General features: G+C 40.0%; 1 protein-coding gene across 2 annotated transcripts in view; it reads left to right on the top strand.

Moving 5' to 3' along the window:
• Nucleotides 1-23,794, top strand: part of CREB5 (cAMP responsive element binding protein 5) — a 249,748-nt gene that overhangs the window by 29,023 nt on the left and 196,931 nt on the right. The window contains exons 2-3 of one of the 2 annotated variants that reach the window (XM_056484900.1): nt 14,349-14,420; nt 17,302-17,395. In XM_056484900.1, the coding sequence (XP_056340875.1) occupies nt 14,367-14,420; nt 17,302-17,395 (148 nt within the window). In that variant the 5' untranslated portion in view covers nt 14,349-14,366. The remainder of the gene's footprint in view (nt 1-14,348; nt 14,421-17,301; nt 17,396-23,794) is intronic. The other variant, XM_056484901.1, reaches the window with a different exon arrangement.

Here is a 23,794-nt window from a genome sequence, read left to right as displayed (position 1 = left end):
GAGATTCATGACAATCCCTTTTGTTCTTGATACTCCCCAAATATTGTTATTCTGCAGAAATATGCAAAGAGTCATATTATTTGGATGATCCAACCAAAATGTGTGTTACACATTTTTTGCCTGTTTTGACACATGAGAAGATAATAGCACCTATTTATAATTGCCACTTACTGTCTTGAAAGAAAATCTGGTGGCATTAATATTCACAAAGCTATTTGTGGCATTGATAGATGCAAAAGCATTAGTCAGTATCTGTAGCTGTCCATAAAAATAGCTCTCTCTGTGAAGAAAACTTAGCCTTACCTATAAAAATATTGGATACTGTGTCACACAAGATTATGACAACTAGAGTATATAGACTTAATGGCTTTCATATCATTAGCATATACTTGGAAAGGGGTGTCCTGCAGTAATATGGCTTTCTGAGAAAACTCCTGACTCCTCAGGTGACTGATGGGAGGCAGGTGATACATCAAGGGGATCTGTCAAGTGCTTAGGATCAAAGTGTCTTGCAAAAAGTGCACTGCCTTTCCAGATACTGAGGACTGCATCTGGGATCCCTTTATTGGAGGCAGTCACTGATATTGCTACCCTGAGAAATCTGCCTTTGCTGGGACCCTGCTCTCTCAATTATCCTTTATTATCTAATTATATTACCTGTATAGCACAGGTGCTGTGAATTGTACATAGATCTGGGCAGTTGGTGGAAGACATCCATAGCATGTTTTCTTTACAGGCACATAGGCTTAGTGATTCTCTATGCTCTTTGTTTTTCTTTGTGTGATGGATTATAGTACCTATATTATTTTGGAATGTGAATGCTTACATTTGGATTACTTTCAAAACAAGGCTAAGTTTTTTACTGTCCTGATACAAATCTCAGCGATTTTCTGTTCTTGCAAGGAAGGGAAAAGGAATTATGTATTCATATACTTGCTAGACCTTCAAAACAGCTTATATATTAAATTCTCTTTTTAGAAACTGAGGCAATTATATGTTGAAATAGCTTTTAAAGTTTTTTTTTTTTAAATTCTATTTTAAGTTCTCATACAAAGTATTCGTTAGTCATAACGCTGCACCCTAGTTCAAAATGAGATAAATTATATTAATTAAAAATGCAAATAGCCAGATCAGTCTATGCAGTCCATTCCCAAAATAATGATCTTGTAGTTAATCAGTACATTGTAACTATAAATATATATGTATTTATTTCCTGACTTTGCCACCAACTTTGCATGTTGGGATAGATCATGTAAGCTAAAATCTTCTAGATGAAACTACAGATAAAATAAATTTAAAGCTCCTTGCATTTAATTGTGATTGTAAGCATCTTTCAGTTCAGTTAAAAAGAATTAAAATCAGTCTTTAAAAGTGTGTTCTTTAACCTCTTATCATTTTGGCACAGTGTTAAATCTTTGTGTTAGAGGGACTACTGAGAGAGGAATGAACAAAATAATGTGTATCTGTCTGACTTTTCCTTATTTCTTACTTTCAAAGAGAAATATTCCCTAAAGGGATATAATTGGAAGAGGGTGTGTGCAGCAGGAGTTGAAAATGAAGACTAAAAGTATTTCTGATTGGACACATGCAAACTGGAGGAGCTCAGTATCACTGCTTGCTCTTGAAAATCTTAGCCAGGATTTTTTCTTTTATCCCAGAAGAGCTGTGGCCAGGACAGCTGAGGCTTGAGAGCTGTGTATTTACATAAGCACAAGTTACAAATCTGTGGTTTTTAGAGATGTTGGAATTTCACTGCCTCACACTTGCAGTGTGTTATAAGTTGCTGTGAGTAGTTCACAGGTTGTGAATGTACAGCCTACAGAGAATTACCCCTCACATTGCCTCCTTCTTGTTAGGAAAAGTAGTGATTTTTTCATATGTGCTAGTTTTTAAGGTTCTTGTTTGTAGCTATGTGTTGGTCACTGCCAGAAATTTCTGTCTAGTCTCTGATTAGGAGTTGCTTCATTTTGATGTACTGCCTCCTTCACCGAGGCAAGAAGCCATGGACCAGAAAGGCTGATTTTTAAAAATGTGACACAGCAGTCTTCTGAGAAGAGTTCTGGGGACTTGTATTGCTGAAGGGTATTTGCATGCCTGCAGGAGGAAAGGAAAGATCCCTTTGCACACTCTCACCTACCCCACAGACTTGCACATCTGTGCAAGCACAGTCACTCCTGGAGTGCAGAGCCCTCTCTCTGCTCCTGGGAGGGTGTCCCAGAGTTTGCATGGACATTTGCCTAATGATGGGTGCTGTTCCAGCTGGTTCTGGAAGGCAGACTCATCCCCCTGCCCAACCACTGGTAGCAGTTCACTTTGCATTAGTCGAGGACAGAGTGGCAGCCCATGTCAGATGTGCCCTTCTTGTCAAGTGGCAGTGGAGCAATAGCTGCATTTATGTGTCTGCTGCATCCCAAATCTCTCATTCCTTGATGTAGTGCTTGAGGTCTGACTAGGCAGAAGTACCCAGGCTGTGTGTAACCTGTCTGGGTTTGTTACAGAGCTGTGGAGTGCTCCCAAGGGATCAGAGGCTGAGCAGCATCTCCACCAGTGCCTTGGGCTGTGCTTCTGCTCTCAGTGGAGACCACCAGGAAAGCTCTGTATCAGGCACCATGGGGGTCTCCCTGGGAGTGAGAACCTCAGGGGGAACCTCATGAGGGTGTCAGTATAGGATCCACCCCTCCTCCCCAGCCAGGGAACAGGGCAGCCAGAGCAGCCCCAGCCATGGGAGCTGGCATGTCTCTGCCTGTCCTGGAGCTCCTCTGAGATGCTGATGTTTGAGCTGCTCTTCTGGGTATGGAGAGGAAGGCAGATTTGTCTGCCTCACATGCAGCAAATGTATTTTCAGGGCATTGTTAGTGCTGGGGACTGGAAGAGCACATCCAACCCTCAGGAGTACTTCTGGAGAATTCTTGCCCAAGGAGAGGACAGGGATCACCACTTTTGTGCTCAAAGAAAGTATATACTTGCAGAAAAGCCTTTGAAGACCTGTGTTGGCTTCCCATCAAAGTTAGCCCCTCTCCTGGGTCCAGACCTTTAATGGCTGAGCAGTTTGACCCAAGGGTTGCAGACACATCTGGGGCAGAGCAGGCAGCCAGAGCCTGGCTGGGGGGTCTGCAGGAGGGCGGGGAGACAGCACAAAATGGCTTGGGCTTTTTGTTTTGTTCTGGATGTCTTCCAAGCAGTTTGTGGGCCAGTCTGTTCCCTTTCCAAGTCAGGTACCTGAATTGCTGGGGCAGATGATCCTCAGCCTTCTCTGTGGCACTGGCTGGAAGGAGGTGTTGTGGGGGACTGTCCTGGCTGGAAGGACAGGTGTCTGCCAATAAAGGCAGAAGCTTCTCTTTGAAATGGAGAATGTAAACCCCCTCCTCCAAATTATTATTGTAATTTTGAAATTAAGAGGCTCTCAGGCAAAGATATGGGAATTAGGAATAACAGTTCTTTACTAGGAAAATTAAAATAGAAATACAGTATTACAAAGAACAATCCCAACCCTGACAGAGTCAGAATACAACCTGACACCCTCTAGCAGTCCCATTAAATGGTGGCTACAGTCCCCCTGCAGTGGCAGATGTGATTCAGTGGTCCTGAAGCAGTGGTCCTGTTGAAGGGTGCAGTTTTCCTCTGAAGGTCCAGGGATAATGTGGAAAGGTCCAGATTTCCTCTGGAATCCAATGGAAAGATGGATAACTTGCTGTTCAAAATCTCAGTTTTTATCCAGGTAGGAAAGGCTTGGCTCCTCCCCCTGGCTGGAGCATCTCCCTAAGGATGATGTAATTTTATCAGTCATACAGTGGGACTTAATGGCCCAGCAGCAGATGATATGTTCCTGGAGGGGGGATGGGATGTGGAAAAGATAAAAGATTATTGCCCCACCTGGTCCTAAAGATGACCCATTAGCAGATAGTATGTGCCACGGAGATAAGGAATCACTACCCCACCCAGCTTCAAAGGTGGTGATAGAATACACGTTTCTGGCCACATCAACCCAACACAGGGATTCTGCCACCAGTCTGTGTCATGACAGAGGAAGATTCTGCCAGTGCAGGGCATTGCTGGCTGCTCCAGGTGCTTTTGGTGCTGAGCCTTGGTAGTGGCTGATTTCACAGCCCTGGGAGCAGCTGTGCCTGCAGCATGGTGATGTTTGTTGGTGATACCTGAGTGGGACAAAGTCCTGTGACTGCTGATGGTGCTTCAGCTACTCCAAAAGTCTGAGTCTGAAATACCTTCCCTGCCTGCCCCAAAAGGCTTTCATTAACTATTGTGAATTCTTCTAGTTCATAGTTTTAATAAGCTGGAAGACTCCAGTCTCACAAACAACCTCCATAAAGAGAGGGTTGTAAGGTGTAAGTGGGCCACAACTTATAGGGACAACCATTTTAGCAGGGGCTGCTGCAATAGAACAACTGTTAATGGTTTTAAACTGAAGAAGGATCAATCTAGACTAGGTATAAGGAAGAATTTTTTTACAATGAGGAAGATTAAATACTGGAATAGGTTGCCCAGAGAGGTGGTGAATGCCTGGAAATATTCAAGGTCAGGCTGGAGGGGCTCTGATCTAGTAAAAGATGTCCCTGCTTTACTGGAGAGGGTTGGACTGGATGACCTTTAGATGTACTTTTTGACACAAAATATTCTATGATTCTATGAAAATATAAACTCTTGTTTTAATGTCTGCAGCTTCTTTGACTGTATGTTATTTTCTGGGTTATTAGTTCAAGCAAATCCTTGCCTACTGCTTTATTTATTTGTTTATTTATTTGTGTGCTTCCCTTTCAAAGTCTAAATGTATTGTGCTGTATTTAGTGCAATGGGTGATTTGGAAGCAGCTTTTTAACCCAGCCTCAGAACTCAGACCCTCTTATTTTTGTGAAGGTATTTTAACAGCAAGATGATTCCATCTTTGATTTCCTAAAAACATATGGATAAACCTAAATCCAAATGAAACTTACCTGAAATAGGTTGTTACATTTCTGTTAGTAAAACTGGTTATATGAGAAACATATCTGGTAAGAAATGTATCTGAAGATAAAGTTTGTGCATTTGGGGATGTGAGCAGCTTCACATATACAAAGTTTAAAGTGTTGCAAATCAGCCTGCCCTTGATTTGTCAGGGCTGAAAAGAAGTTTTCAGTTTTTAGTGTGTAAAACTCTCTAGGGCTCAGTACTGCTTGATGGGACCTGTGGGCTGCTAGTGTTTTCAGCAGAGATTTGTTACCCCAGAGGATTTTATCTTATATATCTAGGAACATTGAAGGTTTGATTCAGGATTTTTTTTTTTTTTTTTTGTCATTTTGCAGAGAGAGAGAAGTTTCCCAACCTTTAAAAATGGCAATTAAAACTTGGTGAAAGTTAATAATTAATTACTTGTAGTTGATTTATTAATAGCCTCATTTTTCTATGTAATGAAAATCTTAAACTGTCTTGTATGTTAACTACAAAGCAAAAAAAAAAAAAAAAAAAAAAAAAAAAGAAGTAAAAAGTGAGATTGGTCTTAGTTTAAAATTATTTTAAACACGCAGAATTGCAGAGTTTTATCCATAAAAAGTTAAAGTTTGTTTGCAGAGTTCTGGTTTAGGGATTATTTTATATAATAAAATATGGAAGGAAAATTTGGGCTGCCAGAATTTTCAAAGCTTGTGTTAAAGCCCCTAACTGCTTCTGGTATGAAAGTCAGCTAAGCAGCCTTGTGTTGTTTTTTCCCCCAGGATATCTTTTATGCTTTCTTTTTTTTCTCTTCCTTCCCTTTGGAAATCCAAGTGTTTATTTGCATGCAAGTTAGGTGAATTCTTTTATCTATTTGTGTATCATAAACCAAAGCAATTAGCATACTGCAGTTACAGTACACTTAAAAAACAAAACAACCCTACAAAACCTTCAGTCAATATTATTCCTGGAGGGGAAACTCTTAATTAAATTGTATGCAAACTACAACAATAGGCAAAGCTGTTTGGTGTTTAATAATAACTCTTTGGGGCAGGAGGAAGAGTGAAAAAGTAAATGTAGAGGAGAGCTTTGCATGCCATTAACCCAAGGATAGAAATGAGGTCAGCCTTTGAAGGGATGGACAACACACTTATCTGCCAGCATTGGAAAGTCCCAAAAGATTAGGTTATTTGCCAGATGTTGCTGGGAGTTCATCATTGACACCCTCTGCTCCATGGGCTTCATCTCTCACCACAGTTGCAGTTGCCTTTTCTGCCCTTTGCAGACTTCCTGGAGATCTCCTCCAGTGCATAGTGCTTGTTTTTTCCTTGAAGTAGTTGGTTTTTTTTTTTGTTTGTTTGTTTCATAGCAATAGGCATGGTGAACCATCTTAACTTGTGAAGCTGATCTGAAGACTCATTGTTTTTCTTTCATACACCCACGATAATCCTCTTGGCATAGGAACCAGGGACATGAAGCACAGTGACTGTCACAGCTCTGGGAATGGGGCTGTGCTTGTGAAGGGATTTGTAGAATATGAACTACTCACCTCAGTTAATATTGGTAACCTTTTGAAGATAAATGAAAATTGGGGCAGACTATCTCATAGGATAAGAATTTTCTTTTATTTTTTTAGCCCTTTGCCTGAAAAATAATTGTAAATGCAATTCTAAGCAAACCATTCTTATATTATTGGCATCTTTGTAATTAATCAAATATCACACCAAAGTGTATTTATGTGTGTAACCCACTAAAAACTGGTAGTGAGTGAGAGTGGGTGCTATCAGGTCCATGTTAGTAATGATTGTAGGAGCCTGGAATGGTGTTCTCTGCATGTATCTTCTCCTTTAAATCTTTCAAGAGTTTGGTAGTAAATATTGATTTCAGCTAATGGTGGTTTTAACTTCTTTGTGCACATGCTTTGCCCCAGGGGACTCTGTCACATACAGGGAGAAACCAAGGTTTGCTCATAAAGAACAGAGCAAATACGTTTTTCCTTTAAAATGCTAGATGTTAGTGATTCCTGCCACTTGTGTTACTGCAGTTGTTTTGCAGTTCTGCCACCTTCCTTTGAGCAAAACAATTTGTGAGAAGGACAGTGACCTAATTAGGGACCATATTATCACCTTGTACATCCAGTACATTGTATTTTGTACTATATTATCACAATGCATCTGGTAAAAGGAGCCTCAGTGTTAAAGCTTTTAAAATAGTGGAGAGTCCTTTTGTAGCACACCTTTTAAAGCATTTGATGCTTTCAATCTTGCTTTAACATAACCCATACTTCCCTCCTTTTCCTCCCTTTTCTCTTACTTCCCTTTCCTCCCATTTCCTCCCTTCTGTCACTTCTTCCCTTTCCTTCATTTCCTTCTTCTGCATATCCCCATTTCTCCTCTGCTTGCTTCCTCCCTCCCTTCCTTCCTCCCTTCCTCCCTCCCTCCCTCTCAAGACCTTAATGTCCAGCTTAGTCTTCTGACATGAGCACTTCAATTAAATGTCTAATGATACAGGACAAAGACAATATTTGTTCATGTTGAGCTAAACTTGACATTCAGATGTTTGACTATTAATAGATACATGATGTTCTCCCCAACATTTATCAAGATACCAATTTTACTTCAGCAGGTCTGGATTAGCTGCTGGATTTCCAGCACTGGAAAGCAGAAAAAATGCATGTAGGGAAAAAGGAGAAGTGCTTCAGGTGTTGTTTCTGTCTGTTGGTGTGCAAAATGCTGTTGTTGAATAGTGCCTCTTCCTTACCTTGGTACAGCTTGTGCTGCTGCTTGTTCTGTTGAGCAAACTTCAGTTCTGTCAGCAAGGCTCCAGTCTGGTTTCTCATGTAGTTTCAGATTGTAACTAGGGACAGCAGGTAGTAGGGTTATTCTGCAAATGCCATCAGTGTGGGACAGTTGCAGAACTACAAGCCTGGGCCATTTCCAGGTTAGGCTGGCCCTGTTTGGCCCATCATAAAGTGCAAAATAACCACATTATTCCTCAAAGTGTTTTTCCAGAGTTGAAGTAATAGCCATCTTGCCCTATAAAGATCTTATTTCTCCTATAGAATATTTCTGTGCTGAGATAACTTTCATGACCTGTTTTCAAAGGAGTGAGGTGTGTTTTTTTTGTTTTTTTTTTTTTTTTTTTGGGAATGTTTTTATTTTAAAGTCACTTTTCACCTATGTTCTCCTATTTCCATTTTTGTCTTCTGTGCTTAGTTCCACGGCCATTTCTGTAAAACAGCAAATCCATTTGCACTGTAGCAAGTGAATCTGTGATGGGTTTCCTATACTGAAATGGGGAGTCCAAGAAATGTAATTATTTAGACTCATGCATTTCCACTAGACTTGAGAGACTGGTCACCCAGTGCAGAGGATAAATTGTGCCCTCTACCAAATACTTGCATGGGTGATACACAGTGCTGCTGCTACGTGGGGAGGCAGCAGGTCATCTGCTTTCTATTTTGAGTTTCTTTTTCAGAGGTATCCTTTTACTCCCCTCCTCTTCCTCAGCCCAGTCCTCAGTGGTTTGCAGTTCTTCTACTGCCTTTCTCTTCTCCATTTCCACTGGTGTCTTCTTGCCCCCAGTCCCCTTGTTGTTCTTTCTCCCTGTACTTCTCCCTCACCCTCCTTAATCCCAGAGTTTTCCAATGTTCATTCTTGTTCCATTTTGAAATATCCTATATTTGCCCCATATTCTTTTAGTTATCCACAGTTATGCTCTTTCTTGAGAAGAAAGCAGCTCTGCAGAAGAAGAAGAAAGTCAGGGAGCAGCTATTTGATTTTCTTTGGTAACAGAAGCAGTGGGCTTTAGTGGACAAATGCTGTGTTTGGGAGATCAAAAACTTTTCTCCATTGGCTGATTTGAAGGTGAATGGATATACCTGTAGGAGAGAGAAGGGACAAAACCTTAGAACTGCTGGGGACCCTTCTCTGCATTGGATTTTTTTCAAGCAGGCAATAAGTAAACCATGTGGCCATTTAAAAAGAACTAGGGTGTTTGAAAGCATGAAAAAAGAATCTTTTTGATACTCCTTCTGCAAATGATCCTGAAGCATGCCAGTGGCTAGTGACTTCACAGATGCCAGCCACGGGGAAAAGACTGAAGGAAGGCTGCTTGCTGTTGAGGCAATTCACACATCAGCTGCTTTTTCAGAGCACTGGGCTCTGCCTGAAGATTTATGGGCCTCTCTTCTTTTAAAATAAATGAGTAAAGGACCAAGCTGAGTGTTTTTCCACACATAAATGTCATAAATGCAATCCCCAAAACTTCACTGGAGCACCAGCAAGAGCTCAAGCCCCAGCTCAAATGTGCATCGTATTAAAGTCCTTCTTGGGGACTCCAGACACAAACTGCTTTCCAACATCCAGAACCATTTGGAAATGCTTTAATCCTGAAACCAGGGGGGTTTCTAATGGAAATGCTAACAGACCCTTCGTTGTAGCAGCTGAAGCAGGCAGGGCTGATAATGAGCCTGTATGCCTGCATGTGGAAAGCGTGATGCTGGTGCAGAAAACAAGCACTTCCACTGAAAAGCCCATGCTGGGAAAAACCACTGTGCACCATTCCAGCACAATGCTGTTTAAAATTGGCTTTGCTCAAGCAAGTATGTATGGGGAGCAACTGTAGGCATTAACCCTGCATGGATTACACTTCCAAACCCAACAAGTCCTAATAGCATTTCTAATAACACTCTAATTATCTATAAATAGCACTGTACTGAATAGCCATGATTAGCAGTTAAAAATGCTGCCTACACCGATGGGGTTCTTTGCTATTCACAAGTGCAGTGTAACCATGTCTCCTCTCACTTTTTAAATATTGTGCCCCTGACCCTAAAAAACAGGGGATGCTTCATTTATTGCTCATGTGTCTGCATACTGCTGCTAACGCTGGAGACCGTGTATTGTACCAGTATTGGGAAATTCGGTGACCTCGGTCACACCAGGCTGAAGAAACCTGTCTGGAAAGCATGAACCCAGGTGATTAATTTCAACAAACAGGTTGCTTATAAGAGTGTAATTACTCACTTGTGCAAATGGCAGGATGGGTGCACTGACCTGCATTAGACACATTGTAGTGTGCACCTCCCCATCGGTTCTTTTTCCTCTGTTAATCAGAGCCCTGAAAACCCTGCAACATTTAGACAGCTTGAGGTTGAAGGCTGAAATGTCACTTTTAAAAGAGGGTTAAAAAGGTCACACAGCTGCAAATAATAATAGCCCAATGAAAATCAGATTCTTACTGCAGCCCACTTCAAGAATAACATTGAAACAGGAAACAAGCCTGCTTGATGTTTTTACCAGTATGGCAGTAAGATTACTGCTGAGTTTAAAAAGGGGGAGAGAGAGACAGAAAGGAGCATGCTTTTTTCGTCTTAGATGTAAGAACAGTTTTTCTGGTTCAGAAAAGATGATCCTGGGGCTCTGCAAAATCTTCTTGAGGAGCCTGAGGACATGGGGTACTTCCCTGTGGATGCTGCTGAGAGGAGATGTAGTTTGTTGCTGTGTTCTGAGAGTGGTTTTGTTTCTTCTGTTTGCTTTTGTTTCTTTGTTATGTTCTTGGATTCCTCACTCTGGGCTGCAGTTTTCTTAATTATAATAAAAACTTTTTAGAAGATTCTTATGCAAAAATCAAAGAGTAGAAGAAAATCTTGCCTTGCTGCTTACTTGTTTCTCTACCACGTGACATGGCTTGGAGGAGCCTTTCTCTTGTGTTTTTATTTATTTCTTTTTGTAATTAGAATACCTTAACTTCTCCTGAGCAGAGTGATATTTCAGGAGAATGGCAGGCTACAACAGCATAGCAGATTTCCTCACTTTCACATTCTGCCAGTAAGGCTCTTTACATGGTCACAATAGGGCAATAAATGCTGACAGATGTTGTTAACATGTCTATTAAAATTCAGCCCCCTTTTCTCCTGGATTATACACTCACAGCTATTGTTAATAATATCAGAACTAATGCTGACATATTAATAATAGTGTTTGCTTTTATTTATTATCTTTGACTTTTTCTTCAAAAAAGTCACAAAATTGCAATAAATTAAGCTATTGATAACAGAAACAAAAAGTTCACACTGGAGAAATTTTTTAACTTCACAGTCATCATAGGTTTGTCTGATATTCTTCAAGTGCATTAATTGCAGCAGCTATTGGTAGTACTACAAGAAATGCACGAGTGTAACTTGAATTTTTAAGATCCCAAAGGCTAATAAGCACCCTAATTTAGATGGAAAGGCTGCTGTGATATATTTTTATTAGGTGAAGTCGAAATGTTGCCGTTGGTTGTGTTATTTCCTCCCTTCACCTGCACACGGTGTGGAAAACGAGGACGTGGATTGTGTGGCCCAGAACACACGTGGGACATGTGAAAGGAGTGTGTGCCAGAGGCTGTGCACAGCTCTCTGAGCTGAGGGGTGTGTGCCTGCATCCTGAGAAGGATGCCATGCAAGCTGTGCTGTGCTCAGCACCTCTGCTGCTGAGAGCACCATCCTGGGGTGAGCCCCAGGGGTGCTGGTGCACCCACAGCTTTTGCAGAGCTCAGTGGGGTTGAGGCATGCAGGAGGTTCACACTCACAGCCCAGATGTTCAGCTGCTTCTTTCTGGTCAACATAATGCTGGAATTACTGCCATATGATAACCAAGCACCACACATTTGCAAAAATGTAGGCAGCAGGCAGCTTCTTTCACTTATTTACTGTTGTAAGAGAGTCACCAAAGTCTCAACTGCAGTGAGTGCATCCTGTGTAAACACCAATTCTGCACAGTGCAATTTGTCTTGAGGGCTTTGTACTACCTGGGAACATGTTGTAGGTCAAGTTCTACTAGACAGCACCTTGGAGTGCAGGTGATACAGCCTTTCTGGATTATTACTTGTTTTATGTTTAGTGTCTGCAAAGAATGATTCTCATGGAAACAAGCATTTGCTCATACACTTGGGGAAAGCAATTTCATGTTGAATTTGACACCTTTTCCAGGTACTGAGAGTAAAACCACCAAATCTATGTTTCCTTATCATGGGCTGTGACTTATCATAGCTGATTTCCTGGAGCTGATCCCTGCACTCAGGATTCTAGCTCCCATCTAATATGTTATTTTGGTGCTTAGTCCCTGCTTATTTACCTAGATAACCTTGAGAATCATTTGTTATCAGGGTGTGCACTGATGGATTCAGGGACTAAAGGTCAAGCTCGGGGTGGGGAGGGAAGTCTTAGACTTACAATACTCAATAAGAAATCAAATTCCAAATAATTCCTGGTAATGTTTTGAAATTCACTTGGACACTTGGGACCAGAATTGTAACTATCTTGTTTTCTTTAACTGAGTCTCATCTGTTGTTTTGCTATTGAAAATGCTGTTGTCACTGTCCCCTGAGGTGGGGAAAAAGGGGTAACAGAAATCTTTGGCAGTGCTTCAGTTGCAGGAGCAATTGAGATATTAAATAAAGTCTTTCATTATCCATGTGTAACTCTCTTTTTTTTCTTCCTTTCTCTTTTTTTTTTTCTGTGTAAAGGAAAAAGTTGTCTTTAGGAAAGACAACATGCCTGGGGTCACATCCCATAACTAGAGGTGGATTTAAAAATCAAACTTAGCTGGAGGTTTTGGTTTTATTTTTTGTGGGGGTTTGTTTTTCTAGTCAGTTATCTCTCTGCTGCCTGTTTCAGACAGGATAGTGTAATTCAGAGTATTTTTATGGCTTCATCTCTGAAGAGCTTGTCTATGCACAGTCTGGAACTGAAATAACTAAAATCAGAAGTAATTTAACACCTTTAGTTATTTTAGCATGCGAATATACTCTTTCATTTCTGATTATGAGTCTCCTATTTCAGTTTAACATAGCTGTAAGTTAAATCAAAACAGGATATGAATAATCTTAAAGGAGTAAATTAGGTACAATTTTAGTTATTTCAGTTCTAGCCTTGTGTGGATACATAAGTTATGCCTGAGCTAGGGTCTTTCTTGACACCTGATTGTATTATAAATCATTTCTCTCAGGCCAGATGTTGGTAGAGATGCCCATACCAGGAATATCAGCTGATGCTTATTATCAGCTTTTGGGAGTAGTGTCCTTGTGGAGGTTGAAGGGCAAATGAAAGTAGAAATCCTTCACTTCTGTATTCTGCTTCTAGGAGTCACTGAAGTCAGACAGAGTGGAGTTTTTTTATGTCACAATTAGGAAAATATACTGCCAGGCTAATGTTGTCCACCAGAATCAAGTTTAATTAAAAATAAAATGTTATCATCCAGTGAAAATAATTGCTGCAAGTACAGGTCTGGCTGATGTACAGTTAATGGTGAATTACACTATCAAACATAAGTGTGCTAAAGATACTTCTCATGATAGGGAGCAATGAACTATAGTTTGAAAAAAATTCAGAGGGTTTGAGCAACTTTACCACCTGTCCCTCTGCAGATTTTTGTAAAATCAAATTCTGCTTCTCCACCAAGATATTTCTCTTTAGTTCACTAAAAAATTACCCAAACACAACCCAGATATTTTTCTAAAAAAGGCTGTGGGGAGGCTGAGTTCTAAGGGATTTAAGGGAATCTCTAAACACAAGTCATCTGCTTTAACATGGGTCAGCCTCCACATTCTAGCTTGTAAAAAACAGTTGTTCCACCAGGCTGAAAACATTACCGAAATAAATGACTTATTTATTTTATTCCCTAGAATTTCACTATTTTTTTTCCCCTGCTTAGGGACACTGCCCTAATATTGACTCAAATTCAGCTGCATAACAGCATTCTGAGGGTGACTGTTTCATCCTTTGCCTTTATTTAAGACTTGGGAGCTTTCCCCCAGGGTTTAGTTCAAGGTTACAGGACTAGAGCTGCTATGGGGAAGTGCAACTTTAAACAAAACTTCACTGCTGAAGCTCCTGAGGCTCTAGCTGACCTTTTAAAGGATGGGGATGCACAGTTACCTTGTGTGTATAGAGTGCATGTATGTAATGTCTTTAAGTTATTAATATCAGACAATATGGATGCAGAACTTCAAAAAGTGGGCTCTTTCTCAGAAGTAACCTAGACGTCTGGTTTTAATGTTGTTCAGCAGGAACTGAAGGAGGAAAGGTAAAAACCTTTAATTCAAGATATTTCTGAGAAGACACGGTCTTATCTAATAACAACACTGAACATATGCTGTTTTCTGAGGCAGATTTATGCTGGGAAAGCTGAACTTTTTTTTTTCCTTCTTGAAAGTAAATTGGTGCTCAGGAAGGAGCAATAAGAACTTAGACTGTAGGGAGCCTGCTGAATATTAGCAAAATTAGTACTCTGAGTTTGAAAAACTTTGTTCTGATCTGTTTCTGGAGTTTGAAATAAAAGCACCAACTGCAATTTCTTTATGTTGCATGCATGTGTGAAGTTTAGAACGTATATATTCATAGGTTCCCTTTCTTTCCCCCTCCCCCTTTTAACATGTAGATTTATGAGGAATCAAAGATGAACTTGGAGCAGGAGAGGCCTTTTGTCTGCAGTGCCCCAGGCTGCTCACAGGTGAGTGGAGTCAGCGGTGATATTAATTGAGTCCTCAGCACTAGCTCTGGCTTGTATAATGCCTCCTGATATATTAACACATGTCTAATAATAATATGTGCGTCAGGGGTTTTTTGTGTTTTTTTTTTTTTTCTTTTTTTTTAAGACCTGCATCCCCTCAATTCTCTCCTTTCCCACAAGACATTATTACCAAATATTTCAAAAAAATACAACAGCCAGTCAAAAGTGAGTTGGTACAAGTGCTCCTCAAGCTGCCTCTGTGCCTTTTCTCATCCCAAAGCCTAATGTTTCAAGCCACATATTGCAGATTCTTTTAGAGACTAACAAGAGAGGATACACAGGCAGGACATCTTTATCTGTCTTCTGCTGAGATGTACCATGGAATATATCATGTTGTTGGAGACTGTAACAAAAAAAAAACCACCTGGGTTTTTTTTTCCTGTTTTAAATACTTAAATACTTATTAGCTGATCTTTATTTATTTATGCATGTATTTATTTTTAATCTTCAAAACATCTTCCTACTAAGTATATTCTGTGGAAAATGCAGCCTGTAGATAAATTTTGCCCCAGGATGTGCATTTGGGATTCCTATCCTGTTGACTGGTGCTCTGCCATATGTCTCCAAGGGCAAAACCTGACCTGTAATATTAGATGTTTAATGAGCTTAAAAAAACCTGAAGTGACAAGGATTTTATCTGCTTTGATTTGAATTGGGGTTTGTGTGGTTTTTCCAGTGATTTTGCAGTGGTGAGGGAAGTTCCCCCATATGCAGTGAAGAGGGAATTGCCATGTCTGGCACTTCTAACCCTAATTTGTTTTAGTAACAGGAGTTTGTGAGTAAAATCTTCAGACAAGGGCATCTTTTGGGCTTTTGCCACAGGCTCCCTCTGTGCATCTATGTAAAATGATATAGCTTACCCATTTCCTAGAATCCTCCTCTCTTAATTAGTGAATCTTTCCCTGTTTCAACTGAATGTTGGGAGTTTTCAGCTGGCTAATGTATTTACAGCTCCTCAGGTTCTTCTGGCAGAGGGGATGGGTGACTGTTAATGATGTGTAGGTGTTGATTTTGCCAAGAGCTGAAATAAGGAGAGGCAGGAACCTTCAGTCCAGTTAACAACTGGCTGAGTGGCTTTGCTGTTTCACTAAGTGGAGCTTTTCTATTTGGAAAGGCAAACTATGTAGGTGTGACTTCCATCTTAAAATTGTTGAACTTCCCATTCCCCAACGTGACCTCTGTTTGTTATAAATGAGGACTTGCCCTAAGTGCATAATGCAGAGCTGCTGCCCAGCTAAACTGGCTGGGGTCTGGCTTCTCTCTTTCCCTGTGCAGATGTGTGCAGAGGGCTGGTGGAACTGACCTTCTGCACAAGGAAGAAAGTAGACTTAGAAAAAGGACAGAGAAGTCTGGGCTGGAGGAACAGTTTCTCCTCTGTTGCCCCACACCCTGTTTGAGCTGGCTGATTTCATCATGGCATCCATGAAGGAAAATCCATTTCCAAGAGAAATAAATGTAGGGTTTTTTCCCCCCACTTCAAGATTTCATTGAGCAAAGTCTTTCTCAGATATTCCCTTTGTTCTTAACAAAAATTCCTAGTGCTGCATTTCTTCCAGATGAGTAAGCAGTGAACCAGGATTTCACAGTGAGGGAAAGGTCTTTGGGATTTCTTTCTTTTTCAGTTTCTTTTTTTTCCCCAGAGAATTCAATTCCATTACTTATGCTGCTTTGTCTAGGGGTTTAGAGAGACTCTCAGGAGGTGTAACAGAAAGCTATTATTTATACTATAGCCACAAGCAAAGACACTTAGACAAGAGTATTCTGTGTTGAAACCATTTAGCTCTGTTGTTGCAATTTTTTTTTGTCTCCTATGTACCTGTTGCTTAAAAAAGCTGCTTTTAATATTATTTTTTTCCTCAAGCCTTGGTGACCCAGCTTTTGGCTTTTGATAGTCCTGAAATAACCCAGTTGAAACCATCTCAGTGGCAAAGGTCTGTGTATGTATGTTCTGGTGAAGGAAACTTCACAGAACCATTCTGCTGTTTGAGCCCAAATGTGCAAGTGCTTGAGCATTTAATCAAGCTTGTCTCTTCTTTGCTTTGTTCAAAAGCAGCTATTTCTTGTAGAAGTCTGTAATCAGATTGTAAAACAAATTTAGCATGCTGATTAGTTTCTTACAAAAAACATCTCTCCACCTTCTCTGCTTGCCAAAGGAGAAGAATTTGATTTAGTATCATAAAGGGCCATAACTAGTTGCTATAAAACTGTGCACCATTTCATTGCCACTTCAAATCAAGTCAAAGTATCAGATATTTCTAAAATTAAAGACGTGTTTTGCCTGAAAACTTTTGGGTAGAGAAAAGCTGGCTTATTTATCTATTTTTATAGCTGTTCATCAGATAGATGTTGCAGAAAGACACAAAAGCAGAAAAATCCAGTAAAGTGATTTAAGGTTTGCCTCATTACTTAGCATTTGCCGTGGGCTAAGAGCACACAGAGCAGCAGCTATCACAGATCCTCAGGCACGTGGTGACTTGTGAGCCTGGGGTAGCTGGAGTGGGTGTCTGAGACCCTCTAAAACTTGGACTGTAATTTTTTTAAGCAGTTGCATGACACCTTACAGTTTGTCATCCCAGAGAGCACGGCAGCAAGTGTGTTTCTAAGTCCAGTACAGCTATTTGTTACTCATGCTCACTTGTATTTTCAAATATTCTGTTTCCTGTGCCATTTGGACACATTTCTAGCTGGATAAATTTCTTTCTCTCTCTCATTTTTGAAATTCTGTCCAATGCCAAAAGTTTATTAGAGAATTAAATTCTTCTTTTTTTCTTTTTTTTTTTTTTTCTCTCTTCCTCTCTCTCTTTCTGTGTTTGCCTGACAGCGTTTTCCAACAGAGGATCATCTGATGATTCACAGGCACAAACATGAAATGACTTTGAAGTTTCCTTCAATAAAAACAGATAATATGTTATCAGGTAAGAAGACATGAATTCAAGAGTCAAGATAACTATTCAGATGATGTTGAAGGCATGACTCCTATTGGAAAGCTACTGGCAAAATGACTCCAAGATTGGTTTTTAAAAGCCCCAGCTCCAATTAAATAACAAGGAGAGATGGATGAAGCTAAAATGCATATCTTTGAACAAAAAGACAGTTGCCATTCTTCTGCTTTCACATACATGTTTGCCACGAGAGGGAAAGAAACCACTGAACCTCAGGCATGCTGGCAGCTCTATCCTTGACTCCCAGGGAAAAACAGGCACTTTAGTGCATGCCACTCAGGAGCCCAGCAGTGAGAGTGTTAATGAAGGGCATCTGTGCTGTTTCTGTAAGATTTGCTGTTTAAACTGGGCAGACTCACTTCAGCACCTGGAAGAGGCCACACTGAATGAGTCACCTGTGTGGTGGCTCAGGAGCTGCCCACTGCAAACAGCCAAACCAGAAAGGCAAACCAGTGGGTGACACCCAGTACTCTTTCCCCATCTCTCTCTGCACTTCCCCCTTCAAAAACAGGGGTTATCTGGTATTAGGTGCAATTGCACCCTATAATTTCTTGAGTAGTGTATTTCTTATGTAGTCTTTCTATGCTCTTGTCTGTGTAACCACATACCAATGGCTTGCTGGCCTTCAGCCAGTGCTGGGTGCTTCATTTTACTTCTTTTCTCTCCTATTCCCTTTCCTACTGTTTATTCTTTGGGCTATAATAACGGGGAATTTAAAATAGTATCTAGAATTTTTCAGGTTTCAAAGTAATGGTAGAAATGGTAGAAATCCCCTATGATGCAATTGTGTGTGTGGGTGCTCAGCAGTGTTTTGATATTTTCTTGCAATGGGCTTCTTCAAGGTAAATTGTGTCATTTCAGATGCAAAAGTATATTCATTAAAGGGACTCCAGCAGACTAACTCTTTTATGGTTAAACTGTTCCCATTTTTATGAAAGTCATAATGAAGTAACAATAGCTTGCAAATATTTAGGTTTTTGTTTCTTTGTCTGTTTTTTGTTGGGACTTTGGGCACCAAGAAGAAGTTAGACAGCCTCTTTCCCAAATAGAATTTATTTTGCTTTTACATTTTAAAATGCCATGGTGGGCTAAGTTTAGAAAGCAACAGTACACAGTATTTTGAAGAGTAGGTCTTGTAAAGTGCCTGAATGCCAGCCATGCCCACAGAATCCTGTGTTTGCAAGCACAAATGAGGAAAAGCTGCTTTTGCATTTGGCTGTGTCCTTTGCCAGTGAAACTGCTCAGAGACATCTGTGCTGTGGGCACACTCACCCTGTGCAAGTGCTGGCTGTTGTTAAAACTTTCTGTTTGGCAAGACTTTTGTTCGAGTGCAGTTTCTAAGGAATCTGTTCTGTCATCAGGAGTCCTCTGAGCAGAGCAGCTCCATTTGTGTTTGGTAACTTCTGTGCTTTAGCCATCCTGCTCCTTGCAATGGGTTGCTTTCCCAAGCAAAAAGAATGACTGGTACTGGGCCCCCTAAACCTGCAGTTAGCTACTGTACATACTAATGCAGAATTTTCAGGCCAGAAAGATCCTGAGATTGCCTCTAAGGGATGTATTCTTTGAGGTTTGGCTGTGATGATCCTCTGTAGTAGTGAAAAAGTAAAAAGCCACATGTGTTCCCAAAGACTGTGGCCAATGTTCCTGACTGTAATAGCCTGGCAACTTGGTTCTGCTGTGTATTGATCCCTCTTTTTGTGTTTGTTTGCTGGATTTGTTTGGCATTTTGCAGTCCCGACTCTGGAAGCTTCATAGATCATCTGCTCTCTGCAGGAAGACATTGAAAAATTGTTCTTTCATTACCCACTGAAACCCTGGGGAAATCTAAATACCTTAAAGTTTAAGAAGTTTTATTCTTAGATTTCCGAATGAAAAATTAATGATATATGGGAAAAAGAGACAAACTTTTCTCTTAGACATTTGTCTTCATGTCTTCCTTGTTTTTTGCATTTTTGCTTATTTGACTTTTTAAAAAAATTGTTCCTGTCATCAGTAGGTTCAAAGAATTGCAGCAGCAATTGCCCTGTAATAACCCAGGTGCAGAGTTAGTGTTTTTTTCCTCTTTCTCCTAAGCTGTCTAGAAGCCAGACTTTCTAATTTTTAACCCCAGTATGTTGTATATTATCTTTTAATTTGTTGTGCATGATCCATTTATTATTAGCAATTAGTCATGAAAAATAACACACTGTATGCTTTCAGGTAGATATTAGAATTATCTACTCTGTTTACAGAGGTAGCTTAATCCCCAATCTGGGTTCACTACAGTATCAGTAATATTTAACATACATTAAATATGTTTTCCATAAATTGTTGCTGGAAGTAGGCACTGAAACTGTTGGTCTTGTACAAGACTTCTTAGAAGCTAAGTAAGATATGACTTGGGAAGAAGGAACTTGGTTTTTTTTGTGTGAAATCTGTGTTTGGGTCTGAAATATCATCTTCTAAGGGAGAGGTAAAGTTACGTTGTAGGTGAAGTTATGTGTTGTTAGGTGGGAGGGGTCAGTGTCTAATAAACTATGGTCCATGACCTGACAGCAACAATTGGTGCTGTGCTGATTTATCAGGTATGTCTTTCCAGGAGCTTCTGAGTTATCAACTACCTTCACTAGGTTTTCTACCATTTTTTTTCATGCTAGCTTAAGAAAAACAAGTTACATTAAATCTGGTGAACCAATCTCTTGAACCAATTTAGAAACTCCAGATACCCATGTACACCATACAGCCTTCTGTTCCTTGACTCTATAAAAGGAAGGAAAATCCACTAGAGGCATTGCACTAAAATGCAAATGATAATTTTGTTGCACAACTTGATAACACAATTCTGTCTTTTAAAATTAATGTCATTTGTTCCTCTTTGTTTGTATGTATTTTTATTTTTTCTTTATTAAAAAGTATTTTTGAGAGTATGGATAGAGAGTCATTGATGTTTTCCATTTCCATCTTTCCAGCTAAAAAAGAACTGTTTGAGATAACTCAGAATATCTTATGTAAGTTTTGCATGTTAGTCCCCACTGCAGGCAGCTTTAAATTGACTGAAATACATTTCAACCCTTTGCTTTTGTGCTGAGTGAAGTGTTTGCATTGCTTTGAAACTCTACAGTTTGTTGTGTGACAAAGCTTTTGTGTTTAAACAGCAAAATATGAATGTCTGTGGAATAGATTTTTTCCTCCAGGGAAATACTAAAAGCCCTGTGGAACTGAACTTTGGGAGCTGGGGATCATCTACATAGAAACCTTTTTTTCTTCCTCATTCTATTTACTGAAACAAAATCCTCTAGAGTTTTGGTGATAAAGCCCACTGTGGAGGTAGAAACAGTTTTCTCTAGATTGAATAAGTGCCTGTAATAATCGTAGTGCAAATGTATTCCTTTTCCCAGGTAATGCCTGTTAGTGAGATAATTTACATCACCCTTGGTTGCCTTAATTTTTTCCTACTTGTAGTTTGCATGGAGAGGTTTATCTAGGCATGAATTTTGAGGAGACCAAAATGATTGAGCATAAGGACTTGTAGTGTGTTTCCTTGTTTGCTTTATCAAAAAAGAAATGAAGCACTTTCTTACATTTATTGGTCAGAGTGACCAGAAGACTAAAATTTAGTTGTACCCAGCATGTGTACCCCTTCAGGAAAGTCCAGCCAGTGCTTTAAAGAGTACATATTTAGGCAGTAAAGTTCTTGGTAGACCTCATCTGGGTGGGAGCAGTTTCACCACCTGTGTTTGGGTTCACCTCTTCTTCCTCTCTTCTTTCTCCACCTGGTTGATTATATTGACACCACCTTATGATTCTGAGCTCCTCAGTGCACCTGGGTAGAAACCTGTGAAATCAATGAAGAAACCTTTCTGAATTTCTCAGGACATTCCTGTGTCTTTGTGGCTGCTTGATGGGCAGCCCTTCAAATTTCTGTGCTAGCCCCATTACTGTGGCTTTGTTATCATTGCATGAAAGTGCAACATGGGTAAGTGTATAACTTCAACACAGCCCACAGCTGTACAAGCCAAATGTCTATTATTGTTGCACATCAGACTAAACAATTTTTTTCTTTGAAAGAAAAATGAAGAATCAAGTTACACACTTTGGAGCTTTGCTGTTAGGTATCTTTTACCAAATCAGAATTTTTAATTTTTTTTTTTCTTAGAATGAGAGCTTGTTTCACATAACTGTCCTTTGGCTCTCCAGGGCTTTTTAAAACTGGTAGCATGCTTTAAAGTTTCCTTTTGTGTTTTGAGGGATGAAACTCAGAATTCAAGGTAATTTTACTTAACATATTCTGGATGAATCAAGTAAGTTTCTGTATAGCAAGCTAATGTTGTGTTTCCTGACCTGTTGTTTTGAAAACAATGTGTTGAGACTAAGTGTCTTTTCTGAGACTGTTATTTCAATCCCCACACCCCCAAGTGACAAACAATAATGCCAAAATGCCCCATGCACTGCCAAATGTTGTGAGTACGTAGTGGAATCTTTTGACTTTACTGAAGATTTCAAGTTCCCCATTGCCTTTACACATACATTATTTTTATGAGTCTGAAAAATCAGGTATCACTTTCAAACCTTGAGGACAGCTTTTTAAAAGTCAGCAACCAAAATACACACAGTATGTGAAATTCTGGTCAGAACATGATTGCTGAATTCATGTGAAATCCCTTCCTGTAAGACACAGTAGGTTAACTTGGGATCTGCACAGGTGAGATTATTTGGGCTTGCTCTAGGGCTTATATATTGTCCATTTACATTTTTGGGGCTTATTTAAACTTTGTTTCTTCCAGCCTTTCTGGTCATGACTGTGTCATCAGAGAGGCTGATTATTCCCATGAGCAGTAGGCTGAACAATATTTTCATTGCCTAGTCTGAAGCTTGGCAAAATCTGTATTTAAAATGGTGATAGGGTTGAGATAGAAAAATATTCCTATATAATTATCAGGTGAGAGGTTTACCTATGAAGTGACAGAAGGCAGATGGCTCAAAGGACAGTATACTAGCTCTAGAGGATGGAACTAGTTGAGGATGGAACTAGTTGAGGATGTAAATATTTTTACATGTTGAACAATTGGACTGGTTTGGGATAGTTGATCAGTGTAACAGGCAGGTATCTTGGGTTAACAGAGATAATCCTGTATCCCAAGCTGCCAGTACAAAATGCAGTTTGTGACACTGGAGTCCTGGGCTGTGTGAGCAGCAGTGTGCCTGCAGAACAGCTTCCTGCAGAAAGTGTGTCCTCAGCAGGAATGCTGAGAGTGGTGCTGGCTCTGCCTGAGTTTTGGTCCCTGCTCTGAGTGAGTCTGCAATGGTTGTGGGCGCTGGTGATAGCAACAAAAGCTTTGTTTGTACCAACAGGGAACAATGAGGTCAGGCACAAGCTGTTGGAACTATTAATGCATTTTTAAGTGCTGAGAATTAGGAATATTTTATTAATTCTGGGAGACCTGATTTTGTAGCTTATGCTAGGGTCTCCTTTGTGATATTCTTCCCAATTAAAACACAAAGGCTTGCCTAATCTAGGTAAAAGAATTACTGTGGTGTTGAGAGTAATTTCTTCTACTAATTTGTCCAGATCCTAAAGGAGAACTGGTGTTTTACAGAGGCAAAATAGTTGGTTGCTCAGGAGCAAATCAAGCTCATTAGACTTGGTAGCCTTGAAAACCTGAAACCAATGAGTGCAGTGTATGTGCAGTGTAACTACATTACTACAGAGTCTCAGCATTTTAAGGTCTGGATCTTTATCAGTTCTGCTCTCACACAGAGGTTTTTTTGGCCTGCTGGTTTCTGTGAATGTTGAAGGCTGGAGTATTAGAACTAGAAAGGCAGGTCTTGTTTTGCATCTGACTGAGCTGACTTCCAGGAGGTCTGTGGATGGAGTTCAGGCTGGCTGGTTGGGGTTTCTCCTTCCTCAGCTGGGAGCAATGAGGGGTGACCTGCTTTAAGAGAAATCCTGAACTCCTGTCTGTCTGATTTCTGGAACACAGGAACTCCAGTGGCAGTATGGGGAGACTGAGGTAATAAAATAGGATCACCATCCCAATATGTAGGTGGTGTAAAGAGTGTCATTATCAGTTTTGATCTTTTGAGATATTAAAATAGTTAATTGGAAAGTTCAACTGCAGGTTATCTTGAGCAGAAGATAGGGTTTCAGCATAAGCAGAGAAAAGAAGCCATTGAGGTCCTTGTGCATTTGAAATCACATTCTTGCTCTGGCTTGCTTTTTTTCACTGTTAAAATGGATTTACTTCAACAAGACAACTATTTTTTCTTTTTCTTTTTTTTCTTCTTTTTTTTTTTTTTTTGTTTTTTTTTCTGGGGCCAAAGCAACTCTGGAGAAACCCAGGATTTTTGATTCTAGTGAAAGTGGTGTCATCAACTTCTTTATAAAACCATAGT

This window comes from Oenanthe melanoleuca, chromosome 2, assembly GCF_029582105.1.
Source record: "Oenanthe melanoleuca isolate GR-GAL-2019-014 chromosome 2, OMel1.0, whole genome shotgun sequence".
Taxonomy (NCBI): Eukaryota; Metazoa; Chordata; class Aves; order Passeriformes; family Muscicapidae; genus Oenanthe; species Oenanthe melanoleuca.
This window is presented reverse-complemented; position numbering and strand designations above follow the sequence as displayed.